This window comes from Manacus candei, unplaced genomic scaffold (assembly GCF_025592945.1).
Source record: "Manacus candei isolate 608988 ecotype Guabito, Panama unplaced genomic scaffold, ASM2559294v1 h1tg000042l, whole genome shotgun sequence".
Classification (NCBI taxonomy): domain Eukaryota; kingdom Metazoa; phylum Chordata; class Aves; order Passeriformes; family Pipridae; genus Manacus; species Manacus candei.
The window spans coordinates 1,645,184-1,664,579 of record NW_026138090.1 but is presented as its reverse complement, the minus strand read 5'-3'; the positions used below and the strand labels follow the sequence as shown (position 1 = coordinate 1,664,579).

Genomic DNA, 19,396 nt, shown 5'->3' with positions numbered 1-19,396 from the left:
GTCACTGGCCATTTGACCTCATAGTCATCCTGAAAGTTTTGAAGTGGCCTTTCTTACATGGAACACCCTCATTCATGAGCCATCCTGCAGCATAACATTAGACCATGACACTGCTACCCCTTCAGATATCACCCAAGAGAGAGCGGGTTCAAAACAGCATCTGATAAATATAATGATATTTCTCCATCCACCTGGCACTGAAAGGCAGGAGTACACATGCTTCTGGTGGAAAGAACTTGGTTACTTCACTTGGCATTAAAAAAAATAGTAATAACAATTTGCATGTCAAGTCTGTTGAGGTTTTCACATTTGGGGGTTGTATTTTTTGTTTGGGATTTTTCGAGCAGTTTCTCACAGCCTTGGCAACCTCTGTCTTATCACAACACACTTAAATCTCCAGCAAACGGAGTGGGGTGATAAAACTCTTAATTTAGAAGGTAAATGCCCAACCCTTATGACGGCATAAAGAAGCTGGATAAGAAAATTCTGAAAACTAAGAGAAGGATGGATTTCTAAGGATTAAACCACCAGAAATCAAGTTATAAGAGCCCAACTTTGCTGTTATCAGTAATAATATTAATTAAAATTCCACTATTTCAAAGAAAGCTCTTGCAGGGAAGGACTGGCTGATGGCCTTTGAATTTTTGTGAGTTTTCCTCTATCATCAAATCCAGTCTTTTGTAACAGGTTCTGACAATTCCTCAAAGCACAGGGACAGATCTGGTCCATCCTGATTTCGTATCAAGATCTCAACTGTAGACTAATCATTACATCACTGAGTAGTCGAGGAGACAGAGCGGAAAGTGCTTTTCCAGATTCTGTCCAAAATCTTGGGGTCTTTCCTAGTGCTGCCCAAAAAGCATCCAGGATCACAAGAACTCTGCTCTACCTTTGCATTTATCTCAGTCCCGTATTTTCCTCAACTCCAGTTTGCCCATGGTTGCCTGAGACCCAAAGGGACCCATCCCACGTGGGAGCCCAACATCACACAGGGGCAGTGGCTGGGCTGCAGTTCAAGGGTCAGGGAGCACACACACTGGACAGTGGGGTTACACTAACATGCAGTCCATTTATTTTTGAGGGGTTTTTTCCTTTGTTCTGTGATTTATCTTTTTTTTTTTATCAAGCCACTGCAAACATTGCTTTGGCCGTCAGCATGAGCGCGGAGACACACATTCCCATACCCGTGGTAACTATGCAATAAATACCATCCAAACAAACTTTAAGAAAAATCAGTAAAGAAAGAAAAATATTCCTCCTCCCGCCCCCAAGCACAAAACACTGTTAAGTCAACAGAATTTAATCTAGTTTATTCTCCAAAAAAAAAAAAAAAGGAGGAAAAAATATGAAAACAAAACGAAAACGAAAAAAAAAAAAAGCAGGTCTTATCACTAGCAGTAAATAAATTTGTACAACCATTCAGTCTGTATAATAGGATGAAATAAATCTACATCTTTCTTATTTTGGTGCGTTGAATTATACATACAAACAACAATTACAGGAACTTGTTCACAATGCGTATAGACCTGGAGAATGGCTATCTGAAACCCCCTTGTTGGCAATGTCCGCATGTTAACACTGATTGCCTGACACCATTGGTACTTCCTATGTAAAAGGCCCGTGGCCCAAAAATGAATGATCTCCCTACAGCTTTTATTTATTTAGTTATTTAGTTAGTTAGTTAGTTAGTTAATGCATCATCAAAACTGTTCTAGCCAGCCCCCTCCCCCTCCCCGGAAACAAAGAAACCGAAAAGAAAACCAACAAAAAAAAATAAAAATAAAAATAAAAATAAAATAAAAGGAGAAGACATGACTGGCAGTTGGTCCATTTGTTCGTAAGACCGCGTTTCCTCTTGGTCTGCATTGTTTGTTTTTCTGGTTTTTAAATTGTCCTCCCATCTTCTTTTTTTTTTTTTTTCTTTTCCTTTTAAAAAAAATTCTCTCGGAGTCCTTCATGCCTTTTTTTTTCTTTACAGCTCCTCAGATGCAATAAAGTCTTCCTCAAATGTACAGTATTTCTTACAATATAAGTTATATGCAATGTTCAGCGTTTTTTATTTTATTTTATTTTATTTTTTTCACAGCACTAGAGATCCTGTCCAATAGGGAATGCAAGTTCTGAATGGCTTATTCACAAATGGTATCCAGATTCAGTGGGTAAGAATACATAGACGCCATAGTGAGTTCCTTTAAAAAGTGGCAAACATCACTTTTTTAAAACTTTTTTTTTTTGCTTTTTCTCTTTTTTTCTTTTTTTTCCTTTTTTGTGCTTTTTGTAGTTTTTTTCTGCGTTTTTAATTTTTTTCCTCTCTCTTATGCCTTCAAATAACCTTTTTTTTATTTTATTTTTTTTTAATCCTTTTTTTTTTTCCCCCTCCCATTTGATTCGGGACGTCAGACCCATAACCACACGCCTGCAAAAATGCAAGTATATAAAGTAAATCTCATTTTGAGACTGTAAGCATTCAGCAGGGGAGTCTCTTGCTAACCCATGGCAGTGACCATACTGGAAGGATGGTGAGGTCCAAAGGAGAGGCTGGATGGAGGATGCATCGGTGTCGGTGTAGTCAGCATGTGGCTGGAGTGACTGAAAGGTGAAATGTGGCTGATGGAGGACATGTGTCTGGAGAGGGCGGCGGGGTTAAAGGAGCTGCTCTTGGGAAAGTCTTCGAGGTTGTCATGGACCTTTTTGCACTTTTTGGATTTGCTAGACATTTTTCGGTTTCTGGTCTGAATTCCTTCCTTCTTCATAGTCAGGGGTCTGTTAATCTAAACAAAAATCAATTATTTTTTTTGTGCTTCCATCCCTTCTCCCCAGATCACCATAGGATCTGTGTACCCCGTGCCCCGTATCCTGGGGGTGTGCCCAGCACCAGCTGGTTGGCAGCCCCCCTCCCTCCCTGTACACCCCATTTGCCATCGTTACACAACCTCTTCCCCTGTGCCATGGCTACGCAAACACTCCCCATCCACCCCAAAATTCAGATCCCACCAGGACATCCCAAGTTTGGATATTGCTAAAGACAAGACAACAGAAAATTTCTGGCAGAGCCACATGGGAGCAAAACATACCCGAGTAACTCACAGTGGCTGAAAAATTTCAACTATCTGCACATTAGGTAATTGCACCGTGTTTAGGAACAAAACCAATCATTATCACCTAGAAATATTCCCCACAGACACCATCTCACCCCGAGGCTTCCTGTCTGATCTAAAACCATTATCAGCAAGAGTTGCTGGGATTTCAGTGCTATGAGGGGTCTCAAACTTCCACAGTGGCATTAGGGAGCTGGGTAACTCTTCACAAAAGTGTCAGGTCTTTGTCTTATTTTTCTGCTTTCCAAAGATTTTTCTCTAATCATCCTTTCTGGTTTACTTTAGCCAATCTGATTTTACTTCTAAAGCCTTTCAGGGTTTTTTTGGGGGGCTGAAACAGGTATCTGTGCTGCCCAGCAGAGCATTTTCTACTTGCATACAAACATATCTGTAGTAAAACTAAACATTAAATTCTCCTGCATGGATCTACACAGCAGCAATTATCGCCCATCAGGGTTAGGAAGTGGTAGTAAAAATCTGTTGGACCCCCTGTAAGAAACACTTATTACTCTAGGTTGTTCTGTGTAGGGACAGGATTTGGACTTTGATGATCCTAATGGGTCCCTTCCAACTTAGGTTATTCCATGATTCTGTGGCTCTGTGCTGCATAGAGAGACAGCATCATAATATGCACTAGCACATGTGACACGAAACCTCCACAAACCACACTTGGGAAGGGATTTATGCATCGAATATCCGTAAACAACCTTAAAAATACCGACTTGGGGGTCTATGTGGGTATTGCTCTGGCTCCCCTGCAGGATTTCACCTATAGCAGAAGGCAGAGGAGCCCAGAAAATCACCTTGAGGCTGAACCACCTTTCTTAATAAATGTGAGCACGTGATGGCACAAGAGGCATTCTGCAAGAGGAAGAAAAGGGAGAAAAGATGAACCCCCTATCCACCGGGATCTACTGTCTCAGACCCAGCAAAGGACAATGGAAAAATGTGCCTGCAAGGGTCCTGAGTAGCTCTTCACCCATAAGACCTTAAATCAGCACAAGGAGCAAAGCATTCCCTTCTACATGAACACAGCAGAGTTTCACTTGTTGCTCTTCATTCCTGGTCCTTTTCCCCATAGCATGTGAATCATTCTTGGATTTCTCTCCCCAGGGAAGCTGGGATACAATAACTCCCAGTTACAGGCAGAGATGGAGTCACAGGAAGAGGAAGGACCAGGCTCATCTCCAGTTTAGGCATTCCCAAAGTTCATCATGCCAGTCTGAATTTGTGACCCCAGGCTCTTTGCACCGGCAGTGATAGGAACCTTCACCTCATCTAAAAATGGGTGAATTTTTACATGATTCCTCTACCTCAGGATGAAGGGATCATGAAGGAGCTGCCCTGCTTGCCAGCAGCTAAATTTAGGAAGGATCTGCCCATGTGCAGCCCAACAAGAGCCCTGGGGCAGCAAGAAGCAAAACTTCAAACGTGATGGGCTCCAAATGCAACACCACATGTCTCCCTGGGTTCCTGTCCTCACTGAGGGAATGGGGATCCACACAAAAGGAAGGACCTTTGCTCCAGATCAGTGACTGGGATGGGAAAGCTTTGCCTGGCCTGTTTTCAGTCAGCCAGCAGGGATGTGTTGCCCAGGTTCAAAACCAGGAGGAAGTAGTAAGGGAGCCCCACCAGGCAGCAATGCTGGAAGGGACCAGAAAGTCTGAATCTCTGATGAATTCCATCTCAGATTTGAGGAGGCCCACACAGCCCCAGCCTCCCCAGCTTCTAATGAGGATTTGTATCATGACACAAAGACCCAGGACCAGCCAGAACTAATTTGCAGGTGAAGCAGCAAAGGTGCAAGCTCAGGAGCTGGTGGTGGCAAAGTGACATAAGCCTGGTGCTGGACTGGGGCTGTGCTGGGTCTTGGAGCAAGCACATGGTCCTGACCCTGTGTTGCTTGGTGTCATGTCCTGCAGGACAGTGAACACCTCCTCAGAGCAACATCTCTCATGTTTCACTCAGTCTCTTAGAACAGGTTGCCCCAGGCCATGATTTGATGTGAAACTCAAGGATGGGAATACCGGTTTTGTTCAGGATGGTGGTAAATCCATGGCCAGCCCCACCACTGGGGTCAGAGCTGCCATCCAAGCTGTTGGCTGGACACATCATCCCAGTGTGCATGGTCTCACACTCCTAGCAGGTAAGCAATCCAAGTGCAAATAGATAAGAACTCTGATAAATGCAAGAAAGAGTGAGACATGCACAGCCGAAGCAGCAAGCTGGAAAATTTTTCCAGTGACTTCAAAGACCATTCACAAGCAGGGTTAAAGTGGTCCCCAAAACATCAAAGGCATGGACCCATCTCTGTTTCTGGGGTAGAGAAATGAAAGACCCAGAGGGAAGACCTTGTCTGTGAAAATTCATTCTGATAAAAATGACAAACACATGCTAAATTAAAATTAAACCAGCCCAACGCATGTATATGAAATTCATTAATTTCAGATGGAGCCAATTAATTATGGGCAGGAATTATGCTCTTTGTTTTATATATGCAAAATACTGACTGCTCTGCTCTTGGGACACACAGCCCTGCTTTAGGGTATTGTGAAAGGGGTCTTTTCTGATGAATTTTGCCAAAAACAGTGGCAAATCACTCACTTCTCTGGGCACAGGCCAGTTTGCTGTGCACCTCCAGCAAGGTACACACTCTCACCCATCCCTGAAAGTGCACAAAGGCTCATCCCGCTTCTAAGGACTGAAATAACAGGGATGAGAACCTCATATTCAACAGATCAAATGCAGGGGATAGTCTTAACCATTATAGGTCTGATCTTGCTCTGACTGAAGACAATGGGATTTTGCCATTGACCTCAATAAGGTCCTGTCACTGAAGCGGATTTATCCTTCAGACATAGTCATTACAATGTTGGGTTAATCTTCCAGGCTGGCTGTATCTTAGAAAGCACTCTGGGATGCCACAGGATGAAAGGCACCGTATCAATGTGAAATATTAGTCATTGTTAATACTGGTGTTAATGGAGCCGGCTCTTGTTGAAGTCAGTGGGAGGAATGCCAACAGCTCCACTAAATGCACCCCAAGACTATTATGATTATTGCTTATATCCTACTGACAAATGGGTTTGCTTAAGCTGTGGGAAATCAACAGTAAAACAAACTGATATAGCTCCGTGAAAAAAATGAACACCATGGAAAAAAATAGCCTTTTCACTGCAGTCATTCCCGGCGTGGACATAAAATCTGGGTACGTTTCAACTGCAGATCAATCCATGAAAATATCCTAATGATGTTAAGGTCCAAGAAAATTTCATTAAACCGAAAGAAAAGAAAAAGTGGGGAGGGGGATGGATAAAAAAGCAGCCAGGAATTTGCTACAGCCTAGCCCGAAACAGGTTTAAGGCATCTTCTGAGCACCCAGACATTCCACTGGCATTGGCATAACACCTGTGCCGACGCTCAGGTGCTTGGGAGGGACATGCTACAATCAACCTCTCTATTCCTGATCCCTCTCCTGATGTAAAACCCACAGAGAAAAGATACATACAAGGAGCAGGTTCACACTTCTCACTGCAGTCATAATTAAATATTTTAAGAATTTCTTTTTTTTAAAAAGAATCTACCTACTCATATCTAGATTTTAGTACCCTTGCCTACTTATGCTACTGCACACAGGATCTAAGTCCTCTGGGGGTTTCATTTAAGCAGGTCCCATTAATGGAGTTGCTCATAAGGCAAGATACTACTTGACTTTGGTAAGTAGCTCTGCTGAGCTTTTAAGCAGCTGTTGGAGTTTTTAATGAACATGAAAATGGTTCCAATGTGCTCAAGGCCTGCCCCATGTCACAGATTTCACAGCTGGATCTGCGTTTCCCTAAACAGTGGATCTGGGGGTCAACTCAGGCCAACCAGGTTTGCAATGTCAGTGGGAAAAAGAAAAGGATGTGCTCTCGCAGGCACATTACTGGAGATCCCCAGCACTCAGACACCATTCCAGACACCTTAGGAAGGATTCCTCCAGTCAGATGTCTACAATGAAGGTAGACACTCATCATCCTGCCCTCTTTCTGGGGAGAAACTACATCATCTTCAAGGGCCCAAGTCATCTCATTTAAACACAGGCATCTACCAGTGTCATTTGGGAAGAGCCTATTTTCTACAAAAGGCTTTGCTGGATACAGGAAATGTAGCTCAGGTACAGGTCTCCCAATAAATTTCCCAAACTACACAATTTAAGTCCTACCACTGGTGACTACAAGACCAAAGTGAAAACAGAGCACAAGCACAGACTCCCCCAGTGAAGCTGGCTGACCTTGCTCCCTTCTTGCCAAGGAAATAGCAAACAGAATATTTTCTTGTGATATTCTGAGAGCTTTCGCTCTGGGTCCAGCCTGTTTGTTTGCAGTGATCACACTGAGAGTTTGATGACAAGCTTTGCTTGCTACATGGGACTGAAAACGTGCTGAGACACCTGCCCGCTAAAGGGTAAACACATTTTCCTTTTTTCCAAGAGAGATGCCTCCCATGAAACAGGTGAAAAATTAGCCTGGTTGTTTGCTGGCGTTTTTTTCTACTTAATCCAAACTTGTTTACTCATCCTAAGAAACCAAAGAGCTTGAAATAACAAATGGAAGAGACTGAGACACCACATGGGTTGGGTGCCCCATGAAACACGGTATGTCTTTGATGTGTTTGCATGGGTGGACATAAGGGCAAAACACAATCCCATATTTCTAAACCAAACATAAAGCAATCAACCATTTGGGAAAAAAATAAAAAACTTTATCAAAGCAGAGAAATTGCAAGCCTTTTCCTCCTTCTGACATAATAATTATTCTAATGCCACGTGGAATGAAAGTAACAGGAGTAGCCTTAAGTGTCCTTTATTAGTACTATTATTCAGTAGAAAACTTTTCAGGTCCCTTTAGCTCTTTCCCTGGGGCACATATCCCCGGTTCCTGCAAGCTGGCTTTGCATGGAGATATTAGATTAAATCTGCCAGCCATTTCATTTCATTTCTACTTCCCTTCCATGACAGATGCTTTAAAATTCACATCACAGGTTGAGCAGACTCCGCAACCCACTAACTAAATCAAGTCCTTTTTTGGTTTAGGAATCGCTTGCGTCAAAGAGGGCAAACACAAGACCAAAATAAATCATCTTTGGGGACTGGACAAAGGCAGCCACAAACCCAAGAATGATCTAAATGCTGGCACATTTTGCTTTTTTCTCCAGAGTTTGTATTTGCTGGAGGAACCAAGCTACACATAGTGGGGGTATCAGCTTGCAGGACGGCGTGTTGTCTTTTCCAACCCTCTGAGCCCAATCAGCAGCAGATAATGTCTCTCTGTGTTGATCCACTCCTCCTTTCTTGGCTCAGCCATGGGAAAGCTCTAACATTACCCATAGATAGCCCTGTTTTATACCTTCCCAACTTGGACAGGCTATCTTTGAAAGGCTGACAACTCATCCCTCCAACCCCCAAGGTCCCCGAAGGGATAACAGGGTCTCTTCCACACAAGACTGGAAATCCTTAAGTCAAGGAAGAGTTTGGACCATCAAGCACTGGAGCTGAGGCCCTGTAATTGAGTGTTACAGTCACACTTACATTGTGCAGCTTGTAGTAGAGCCCGCAGGCATTACAGACGGGATCACCGTTGGCATTTCTCCTCCACAGGGTGGTAGTGGTGGTCTGACAGTTTGCACAGGACGTGCCCGCCCTCCTGGCTGCAGACTGTGGGAAGGAGGGAGAGAGACAGGGGAAGAGAAGGAGAGAAAGAGGAAAACACCCGTGTTAAAAAAAAAAAAAAATTAAAATAAATGCGATCAGCAAAATTTCTGAGAAAGAAAACATCAACCCTGCAAGACTGACGCACATCGGCAGAGGCCTCCAGAAACTGACTTGTGAGAACAAATAATAATTGTGAAAAAAATCCCCGAGGTACTTTAATCCCAAATTATATGTGAACTGAATCAGGTGCCAAAGGGCATCCTAAAAGTGAGTGCTAAAACCTCTGATAGAACTCATCAAAATTAGCAGCGCTGGCACAGCCCATTCCAGAGGGGAAAATGTTATTTAAATGCCAACGTGTCTTTCCATCTTAACTCTCCCAGACCCCCCGAGGGGTCTAATTCTGCAGTCAGGGCCTGAACAGTCAACGGGCATGAGTCACGGCGGCTCCGGCGAGCGCCGGGTGAGACCCGGGTGGGCAGCTGCTCGCCGGGACCGACCGCAGGCACAGCCCGGTCCTGCAAATTCAGCTCAGCTTCAAAGGATACAGGATCCAGATCGGAAATAACACTGTAGCAAAGAGCAAGAATCCCAACTTTTTTAATTACACCCTTTTTGCAGCCCAAACCTTCATGTTTATTTAAGAACTGGTAAAGAGCCCCAGAGCAGGATTTACCATTTCAAAAAGGGGTAGGAACGAGAGAAAAAAAAAAAAAAAGTCTATGTGCCAAAGTGTATAGAGAAGCTTTTTCTTTTAGCTGTGATAATGATTTAGCAAAGTCAAATTTAGTAAAGTCGCTCTCCTTTCACATGCATGAATTTGTGTTATCATTTAAAAATTGTAACTTTAGAAAACAAATTGCCCTTCTGCCACTGAAGGAGGAACAGGAGTTTTCGGACTGCTGAGTGAGCGTGCATGAGTTTTTACGTGTGTGCAAGTGCCTACAGCTCCTAAAAAAAAAAAAAAAGGCCTTTATATCCCATCCTATCTCTTCTTCATCAATATGACACAGTCCCAGAGCTCTGATTTCATCCCCATGCGTTGCTTTCAATGGGACTGCTCATGTGCTTAAAGTTAAAACATGTGCTTAAGCGATTTGCCAGATCATAGCAATGCTTGGCACCTTGCAGAACTGAGCCTTTAATGCTCTCTTTTGTGCTCTTACTGTTTCAAATTTACCCCTCACCCCACACAGCCGCACACTGTGGTGCATCCAACATTTAAAAAAAAAAAAAAAAGAAAGAAAGAAAATACCACATCTTTGGATACCGTACAACAAACCCAAAATGCAAACATGGACACTGGCACAGCGTTAGCGTTAATACCAACTCTTGTTAGGTCATGTTGCAATTTTAATCATAATTGAATGCGGCGTAGGTGGAGAGAGAACGGGTTGGTTTTGCTTTAGATAGAGGAGAAATTTTTTTTTTCTTTTAATTAGACAAAAAGGACTGTCTAAAAAATAAATAAGACAATGCCTAAGAGCATTAAGAAGCATCACAGAGGGCCTGGTCTGGCAGCAAGTGGCTCTCCCGGGCTGCCTTTGGGGACAGTTCCATTTTACCTGACCATAAACCACTCTGAGCCGATCCCAAGCCTGAGGAGGCCTTTAACTGACTTCTCCATGCTGATGACCTGCAGGAGCTGGGAACAGCAAATGGGTCTCTGGCTGCAAAAATCCCAGTGCCAGAAGATAAAGCATCCCACCATGAGAACAGCAGAGCCCCAAACTGATGTGTAGCACACACACTTCATTCCTGCCTTCCTCACAACCATGCCATATTCCCAGATTTGGTTCCCATCAAAATCACCAGGATAATGAATGTGTTTTAAAAGCAGCTCAGAGACAACACCTTACAGAGCTGGGTTCTCATTGAGAGCTGGGGGATGGGTCTGCAAGTCTCTGCCACCCAACTCCAGCCAGGAAGCACGTGTGGCTCCGAGGGGCACGAGTGGCTCCGAGGCTTGGATTGAGCCTTTCAGTGGCAGCTTTGCCCTTATCAGACCCAAAAATCAAGCCTAAGGAAATTTCTAAAAACCAGTGATATTTGACTCAGCCCACACAGGGGAAACATCCCCTTTGAAGATATTTGGGGTTTCTACATGGTGCTCACTGTAATTTCTCTTACTGCAAGCGCATTCAAAAGACACGCCTGGTCACCACCTTGCTGCCTTCAAACAAATTCTGACGTTAAATAAGCAAATAAATCACAACATCCAATGTCTTCTCTAAAACCTCTTCCAACTCCTGTATTTCCCCTACGAAAATTCAGCATCATTAGCTGAATATTTTAAGCTCTTTCAGTCCCAGAGTGTACCTTTTATGCTGTACCAACTTCTACCAGAGACACCGGCAGTGGCCAGGAAACAATGAATAATAACACTATTGTAAAGCTCCCAGGAATGGCATCCACTGAGCTAATCACCGACTAGGGGCCTGGCCATGTCAGTAATGGGATGACTAATTAGCTGCCCCATATCATCTGCAGGACCAGGCCCCATGGCCCAGCTGCCTGTGAGTCCACAACTTCAGAAGTACTGGCGGGGATGAGAAGGTGGAATTGAGGATGGTGCAGTAGGGACCAAATGCTGATAAGGACAATAAATTAAGGGGTATTTTCAGTGTCTGGATTTATCCACAAAGTCTCAAGCATCAGTTTCCTAAAATATGATTCCATGTGCATGGGCTTACTGAGAAATTGGCTGTAATCCTTCCAAAACCAGCGTGACTGGACATGGAAATGGAGAGCTCTGCATCCACATGGGAAGGGAAAGGGAGAAAAACTAAAAGAAGGTTTTCTCAGCAGTGACAAGGCTGTCACTGGCTGTGAGAGGGACAGGAATGGTCTCCAGTAGGGCTGTAGACCTTTTAAACAGAGTGATGGTACCATCTGCCTGTTCTTGATCCCCCCACCAACATCTCCACACCTTCCACCTTCCCCCGAGATGAAGCAGAGCTGTCTGAGCCTCCTCACCCAGCAAGGCTCCATCCATCTCACCTAAAGGACACCCTTACAAAAACACTCATTGAATTTAACAAGGCTTGGGCTGCGTTCTCAGCACCTCAGAAGTTCTTTGCCTCCTCTCTCCCACCCATTGAATCCGATCATTAGTTTCAGCTAATCATCAGCTGTGACCAGAGCCTACAAAACCATCCCAAGGTCATGCAGGAAACTTGAGGCACAGAGAAGGAGCTGGATGCCCACCCCGAGCCTCCATCCACACGCTGCCTTATGCCTACCATCCCAAGGCAGGAGAGATCCAGTCAAGCCACAGCCACACGCACATCCAGGTGCACAAAACGCAAACACGGGCCCAGCTTCGGTGCCTTCTGATTGTTTTTTTTTTTATCAGAGGTTAGCAAGAGAAATAAATAGAGATGCAAACAGCATTAGGGATGTTTTTCTTTCTTTTTTTCCCAGACAGTGCTAAGTGGGGGGAAAAAAAAAAAAAATGTAGAAAAATCAAATCTCACGTTTAGGAAAGGTCGCATTCAAAGGACGGGAACTTTTTGTAACTTAAACTTTAACTAAAATGCCGAAAGATTGGAGCGATTATGCAAGACAAGGTCTCTCTTTACTTCTTTTCTTTCTCTCTCTTTTTTTTCCCCCAAGAATGACCTTTTACTATGTATTTATTTATATAGTTCATTTTACATGTGCCGGGCTCGGGGTGACTCGGGACATTCTTTCGTGGTTCCATCAGACACTTTTTGAAAGCTCTCCCCCCCTTTTCCAGCCGCTTTCCTATTCTGCCTCCCCCTCCGCTTGTTTGGATACGCTCAAGCTCCTGTGTGTTTGGGCTGGGGAAACGGAGCTGTTGTTTAGGAGTTATCTCCAGGGCTCAGATATCCGGCAGCTTTTTCCTAGGAAGTTAACTTTACACATAAAGAGAGAACGAGGAAAAAAAAAAAAAAAAGAAATAAAGAAAACGAGGGCTGTGTGTATAAGACAGAAGGACCAGGGGGGGAGGAGGAGAAGAGAACAAGAGAGCTGCCCAAAAAAAAAATAAAAATCAAAATTCCAGCCTGTACTTCCCTCCCTAGAAAGCTTTTCCTTTTTTCTAACAAGGCTATGAAAGATGAGGGAGACAGATATTTTCCTATATGGGAAAAGCCCATGGAGAGGTTTTGTACGCAGGAAGTTTGGGGGATAGAGCAACAAACCCACAACTTCCCCAAAACTCACACAACCAGACAGAGCTGTCACTGCTGCTCTCCACAGCATAACCCCTCCTGGGAATGTACCCTGCAAATGCATCCCAGTGTCAGAGGGAATAAAGCGAATCCAATTTTAGAGGCATCTCCCAGGTGAGGAAGCTGATCCACATCTAAGAGGCGCCGGACAGAGGCCATGAGCACCTTCACGGGGAATGCAAAGCCAATGAACCAGCCCTCTCCTGCCTGCAGTGTCTGCCCATGCCAGGCACAAGCCTCACACAACTGGCCAGACCCATCCATCAGCTCAGAAATTCCATGGAGAGGTGAGAGCCACTTTTCCTCCGCATTTTGAGCAGCTCCCAGGAGCCCTTCCACACCTTTAATCCTAACGAAACCAAACGTGCCTCAATTCGAAACATTCAGTAACTTCCCAAGCAGTGACCATAATTTTTTCCCCCCTCTTGATATACTTTTTTCCCCTTGTGATCTGTCTGATTATTTGCCAAATATACTTCAGCATATTTATTACCCATGCCCACGGCTTCCAGACCTTTTTGTGGCTTCCAGGGAATTGCATGAATAGATCGCTGAGGATGCCGAAGTGTGTTGCCTGTACGTAGAACAGTTGCCACAGGCTTGTAACTATTATTTCAAATGTTTACCCGCACATTTCATCTTCCTCCAGCTTCTGTGGCCTGGGCACACACTCGGCTTTGCACACCCCCATCCCCTGCCTTTGTGTCCTCACTCACACCAGCTTAAAGGGGAATGATACAGTTTGAGACCCAGATGGCACAGGCACAAATGACCACAGCAGGTATCAGCAGCACCAGGACCTGATGGTTCAAGATCTCTGCAGGACCAAGGTCTGTCTAACACCCCACTGGCACCTGGGATCCAGTTTGGGTCCCTTCTCCATGACACCCCCAGCCAAGGGGGATGGAGACACACGTAAGAAGGTGGAGGCAGCAGTCTGGAGAGCCCAGCAGAAATCCTGTTCTCCTGATAATCTCTTTGGTCACTAGTAAAGTATTATTCTGCCCTTAAGCCCTGGTAAGAGCCACCATCCATGGGTCATCATCCAGAAGCACTGTGTGGAGGCATCTGTCCCATTGTGACCTGGGAGAAAACTCAGTTCTGGTTTGCAAGAAGCCCTGGATCTTGATTTTTTAACCTGTTTTGCAGTTTGCAAGAGGACCAGACAACTGAGGCCCACAGCAGCTGGGATCATCTCTCCCAGCACCCCTTTCTCACAGCCCTCTGACGCTGTGAGACCAGTGGGAGCTGGTTGAGATTCCCTGTCCATCCCGAGCTGCAGACAGGAAGCAAAAGTTGCAGAAGAAGAAAAAGAAAGAATAAAATAGAAGGAGACTCACCAGCCTTCTCTTGGGTTTGATCAGGGGCCGGTTCTGCCCGTTCATTTTGTGGTAGAGTCCGCAGGCGTTACACAAATAGTGCCCGGTGCCGTCTCTTCTCCACAGGGGGGTTGAGGTAGCCCCACAATTTACACACTCCCTGCCTTCTGGAAACAAGAGAGCACATAGTTCACTTAGGGAAACCAGAAGTGAAATGAGCTGGGGAAAGCCCTCCTCCCCCCAGAACAACTCCCGACCTCCCAAGAGACCCAGCCATGCCCGACCCTGCCAGTCTTCCCCAGGCTCAAGGATGTCCAAGCAAAGGTCCAAGGCCATGACTGAATGATGTCCCTGGCACAGGGGAATCTGGTGGGTTCTGATCTTGTTCTCCTCCCCAGCACCACTGTGCAGGCAGTATCAGGCCTGTGTCCCAGCAGCAGGAAAGAGGGATGGTGGCAATGACAATCCAAATGCTGTGGTGGCTCGAGGGGCTCCATGGAGAAGCTCTCACTCCTCCTACAGGTTTCTCCTTTTGTGGGGGGAGGGTGACTGACAGTTTCCCCTCACCTTTAGATTAAGCACTTCTACAACTTTCCAGTCCCCATGTTGCCATATGGACTAGACAAACTTTGGTAGGCTTTGCAAGAAGCCTCCAACTCTCTACCCCTGTTTGGATACAGAATTTAAGTCCATGCCCCTCTTTCTGATGTGTGTATGGACCCTGGTGTCACCCCTTGAGCTCCAGAGGTGTGCATGAGCCTGGGGGCCTCTACCTCTGACCTCAGGTCAAACCACATCAAGGATCCCCAAAATAATCACAGATCAACAATCAAAACATCTCCCTAGCCCCAGCCAGCGCACAAAAACTCTGCCAATATCTGCTATTGATTAATTTGCAATTAAGCTTCCACCACCCAAAACTTGCAGAAACCCTTCTGGTTTCTCTACAGCATCCACAGCCTGATGGTCCATCCCTGCTGTCTGGGATAGCAAACAGCTCCAAGCCTGCCTGAGCCCTCATTAAGGTCTTTCCTTCCTTCTCCTGCTTTTGGGCACCACTTTATCCTCTCCCTGGCTATTGCAGGGGGCAATCTCCCCCAGCCCACCAGTTCCCAGTTTGGGGGAAGGAACTGGGAGGTTGAGGACGTGCCTCTCAGCTACTTCCAGAGGACTGAGGGGTTTTTCGTTGGGTCTTTGGTTTATTAGGGGAGGTTTTCTTGTACTTAATGCTACTTGTGGCCGACCTGAGAGCAGAAGCAGACCTCAGCTGGGCAGAGCAGAGTGAACTCAACAGAGCCAACTCCCTGCTGCCCCAGCCTGTGCTGCCTTCGAGCAAGAGGCATCCGTGCCCTAACCACAAACAGCAACCGTCTTTCCAGAGCCTTTGCACTGAACCCTTCTCCTCTCACCCCCCCAACAACAAAAAAATAAAATACTTTTGCAGCCATTTCTCCCTCTTCCATCCTGGAAAAACACCCTCTCCCTCCTTTTTCTCCTGCTCTAACCCTCTTTGTCTGCGAGCTTCCAGCTTGATAAAATCAACTTTTAAAGGGAAAAGAAAAAAAAAAGAAAGAAAAAAAAAAGAAAAAAAAAATAGGTGTTGCTGCTGGGGTTGGTTTATCACGAACCGCAGATGTCTTTCTAGAAGGTAAAGTAACAGAAAGTGGCAAAAGGAAAACAAGAGGGGAGGGTGGAGGGGGGCCAAGACGGTTTGAAAATACCGCGCAGCCGGTGCCCCGGCGGGAGCTGTGGCTCGGCGGGCGCCGGGACGGCCGGGGGATGCTCAGCACCGCCCGGGGCGAGAATAAACCGGTCCCTACTCCGGACATAGCACCCGGTCCGTACTGGGGCCAGGCGGGGAGCCGGTCCCGTTAATACCCAGGTCGTTTTGTTCCCCTCCGGTTAAACGGGGCAGCCGCTCCGGGGCTGTTTGAGTCTCTGTCCCTCTCTTTTGTCTCACTCCATCTCTCTCTCTCTCCTGCTTTCATGTACAAAACATACAGGTCTGGGTTTTTTTGTCACTCTAACCGCATCCGGACTCTATTAAAGTTCCTGGCGCTGGATAAACAATGCAACTGTCGCGTGCAGCAGTCTGAAAATAATTGGATTAGCTCAAACATATCAGCTAAATAGAGACAGTCCCTGCTCAGACAGACAGAGTAAATGTCACCCTGGAAAAACCCTGAAAACTGATCTCATTCATGCCAGGCAACCCTGCAGCAGCCTCCTCGGAAAAAGAAAAAAAAAAATAGAGGGGGGGGGAAGAAAAAGAAAAATTTAAAAAAAAAAAAAAGAGTTTTGACTAATCGCCCTTTCCTCTGCGCACACACACAGACACACACCCCTCGGCTCACACATAGCCCTCGGTGCACACAGATCTGCAAGCCCAGAGTGTCCAGCCGCCGGGAGCCGGAGCCGCGCAGCCCCTCGCTCCCCACCCCGCGGGGCGCGCTCCCCCCGAGAAAGGCGGGACACTTTTAGGGTCTCTCATCGGGGGTGATCCAAAGCCCAAGGCACGGAGCTGGCTGGAGCTGGGGGCTGCGTGGGCGAGCTCCCCGCACCGCCCCGGGGAAAACCCTCCCCGCATCCCCGGGCGCCGCATGGGAAGAGGCCCTGGGAAGAGCGAGGCGGAGGGCAGGCGGGGGAAGTTGGCCGGGATTTAGCACCATTATTAAAATACAGAGAGATCGCTAATGCTGCGGTTCCCTCGGTTTCGCTTCCTCCCCGGGCGCCGCAGATGAGCGCACCGTGGGCGCTGGAGGGGCCGGGCCGCCCCCGGGGCAGGAGCCCCGCGGCACTGGGTGGGTGGTTTGGGCTCCTGGGCCAGGTTCTACCCCCCCCACAGCCCGCGCTGGACGAGGGAATTTGGTTATAAACCCAGCAGAGCCACCTGTGGGGAAGGTAAAGTGCCGTGTGTGTCTCCCCCACGAGGTCTTCAGCCCCCGCTGCTCATCACACGGATGCTTGTGTGCAACTCTCTGCGTGCGGAGAGGAGCGAGGGGCGCAGCCCCATCCCTTTGCCCCCCCGCTTTCCCCCCACAGCTTCCTCTCCCGAGCAACGGGGATGAAGAAGCCAAAAGCCCTACCTGTGCTTGACCGTGCTTTCGGTCGCGATTTACACCCAAACCCGGTTGGCGATCCTCCTAAGAGGCTACTGGGGGGAAAAAGTCCAGAGCCATATTCTGGGACATACGGTGGGTAGGTAGTGATGGGGTGATGAGCGGAGGAGGTGGCTCCTCCTAAAGAGGCCATGCTGCTCCGAGAGTGAGAGGACTCCAGCTTCATGGTGTCGGCCAGGGACACCTGGTATTTGATGCATTCCTTCTCGTCCTGCCGGGTGGAGCCAGTGGAGCCAGGGGTGGAGATGGACGGATCCGGGGACACATCTTTAGGAGGGGTCGGCGGGAAGGTGAAAAGATGCGGGCTGGAGTGGCCGGCGGATAAAGTGGAAGAGGAGGCGGGTGGGTAGACGGAAAGGGGTCCCGGTGAGCTGTGATGGATGGAGGTCTTGGAGAATGGGCTGAGGTTCCAGGGGGAAGCGCTGTGGTGGCTGCTCAGCGCCTTGCTCCCATCCAGCCAGGGCAGCGAGCCGTGCAGCAGCGGGGGGCGGCACACCTGGCTCCCTGCTCGGAGAAAACACAGACACATGTCGGCCTCATCCCTCTGCCACCCTGGCAAAGCCCCACGTGGCGGTCCCGGGACGTTCCCCCCTTTTCCTTCCCGAAGAACTCAGCATGCGGACGGAGCAAGCAAAATCACATCTGATGCGAAACTCCGCTCCTCTTTAAAAATTAAAATTTAAAAGCTACAAGAGCCCGAGGTGGCAGCCCCGGTCCTGCTCAGGAACAGGTCTCCGGGTCGGGACCCTCCGAGCAGGGGTGCCAGCCCTGTGACACGGGGTTTGGCGAGTCCTGCTTGACTGTCTCCCTTTGCCAGGCAATCCCATGAAGACTTTGAAGCAGAGATCCTGCGTGAAATTGCCAAACCCCGACTGCAGAAATCATGTTTTTTCTTAGCTGGAAAATGATTTCCCGAACGCAGCCGTGGGCTATAGACCCTGGGAATTTTCTGGCCAAACGAAGAAGACCAGAAGATGCCCGCAGACATGTTAATAACCTTTCCAATAGGGCTGATAAACTTTGCAAACTGCTCGGTTTGTCTTTTCTTCTTCCATGAGTCTACACAGAAACGTTAGATGGCTTTTTCGTGGTAATATGGCACATGCAGAGTGTACCAACTGCCTCAAAAGAAACACTCCATCCCCTTCTTGTGACAGGAGACATTTCACTTGTCTTTTAAAATACAGACCTGGACTTCGTAAAAAAAAAAAATCCACCAGATTTACACAGTCAATTTTGTTCCCCTTTGGTTATAAGTATTCTTAAGGGCTTGTACTTAATATTTTAAATTCATCTCGGCCCTTGCTAAACAAATAGAAAAATATATCTAAATAATCCAATCTACCCAAATCTACAGCAACTTGAACAAATTGCTCTAGGCTGGAAAACACAGTTATTCAACTGGAAGAGAGCAAGTTTGTGCTTGCTAATAAAGCCCTGGAAACTCACTGACATCTAGAGAGCCTTAACCTCTGTAGGTATCGTGATCTGTGTATAGAGACTGCTAAATATACAGGAGAGATGCAAACACAGATGTATAGAGGCACAGATAGTTAAAGAGCTGATGCACAGGTATGTTTGCATGGGAGCTCGTGTGTGTCTAGAAAAGCTCCAAACTGGTTTTCACCGTACCAGACATTTGTGAACAATACTGAAAGTAGCTGCTCGAAAGGAAGGGAAGGTGGGTTATACGAATAGAAAGGGTCAAGATTCATTATCTTCTCCAGGAAGTAGCATAGTAAATAATATTCAGGCTAGATCAGAGAGACCGCATTTCCACTTTCTGCTGATATATTGGAAAAAAAGAAATGAAAAGGAAAGAAAAGAAAGAAAGGACAAAGGCTGCTGATCCTTAGAAATAATTGTTTTAAAGGGACTAATAGCAGAACAATGCAGTTACTGAGCGGAGCCTAATGCAGGCTCGCACTCAACAAGTTGCTGAGGGCTGGGAGCAGCCCCCTGAACCCGCTCG

General features: G+C 46.6%; 1 protein-coding gene across 3 annotated transcripts in view; it reads right to left on the bottom strand.

Moving 5' to 3' along the window:
• Nucleotides 1–1,289: 1,289 nt before the first annotated feature.
• Nucleotides 1,290–19,396, bottom strand: part of GATA3 (GATA binding protein 3) — a 29,489-nt gene continuing 11,382 nt past the window's right edge. For 2 of the 3 annotated variants that reach the window (XM_051795235.1, XM_051795236.1), the window contains exons 3-6: nucleotides 17,392–17,928; nucleotides 14,327–14,472; nucleotides 8,668–8,793; nucleotides 1,290–2,771 (exon numbers count right to left, since the gene is read on the bottom strand). In XM_051795235.1, coding sequence (XP_051651195.1) covers nucleotides 2,487–2,771; nucleotides 8,668–8,793; nucleotides 14,327–14,472; nucleotides 17,392–17,928 — 1,094 coding nt within the window. In that variant the 3' untranslated portion in view covers nucleotides 1,290–2,486. The remainder of the gene's footprint in view (nucleotides 2,772–8,667; nucleotides 8,794–14,326; nucleotides 14,473–17,391; nucleotides 17,929–19,396) is intronic. The other variant, XM_051795237.1, reaches the window with a different exon arrangement.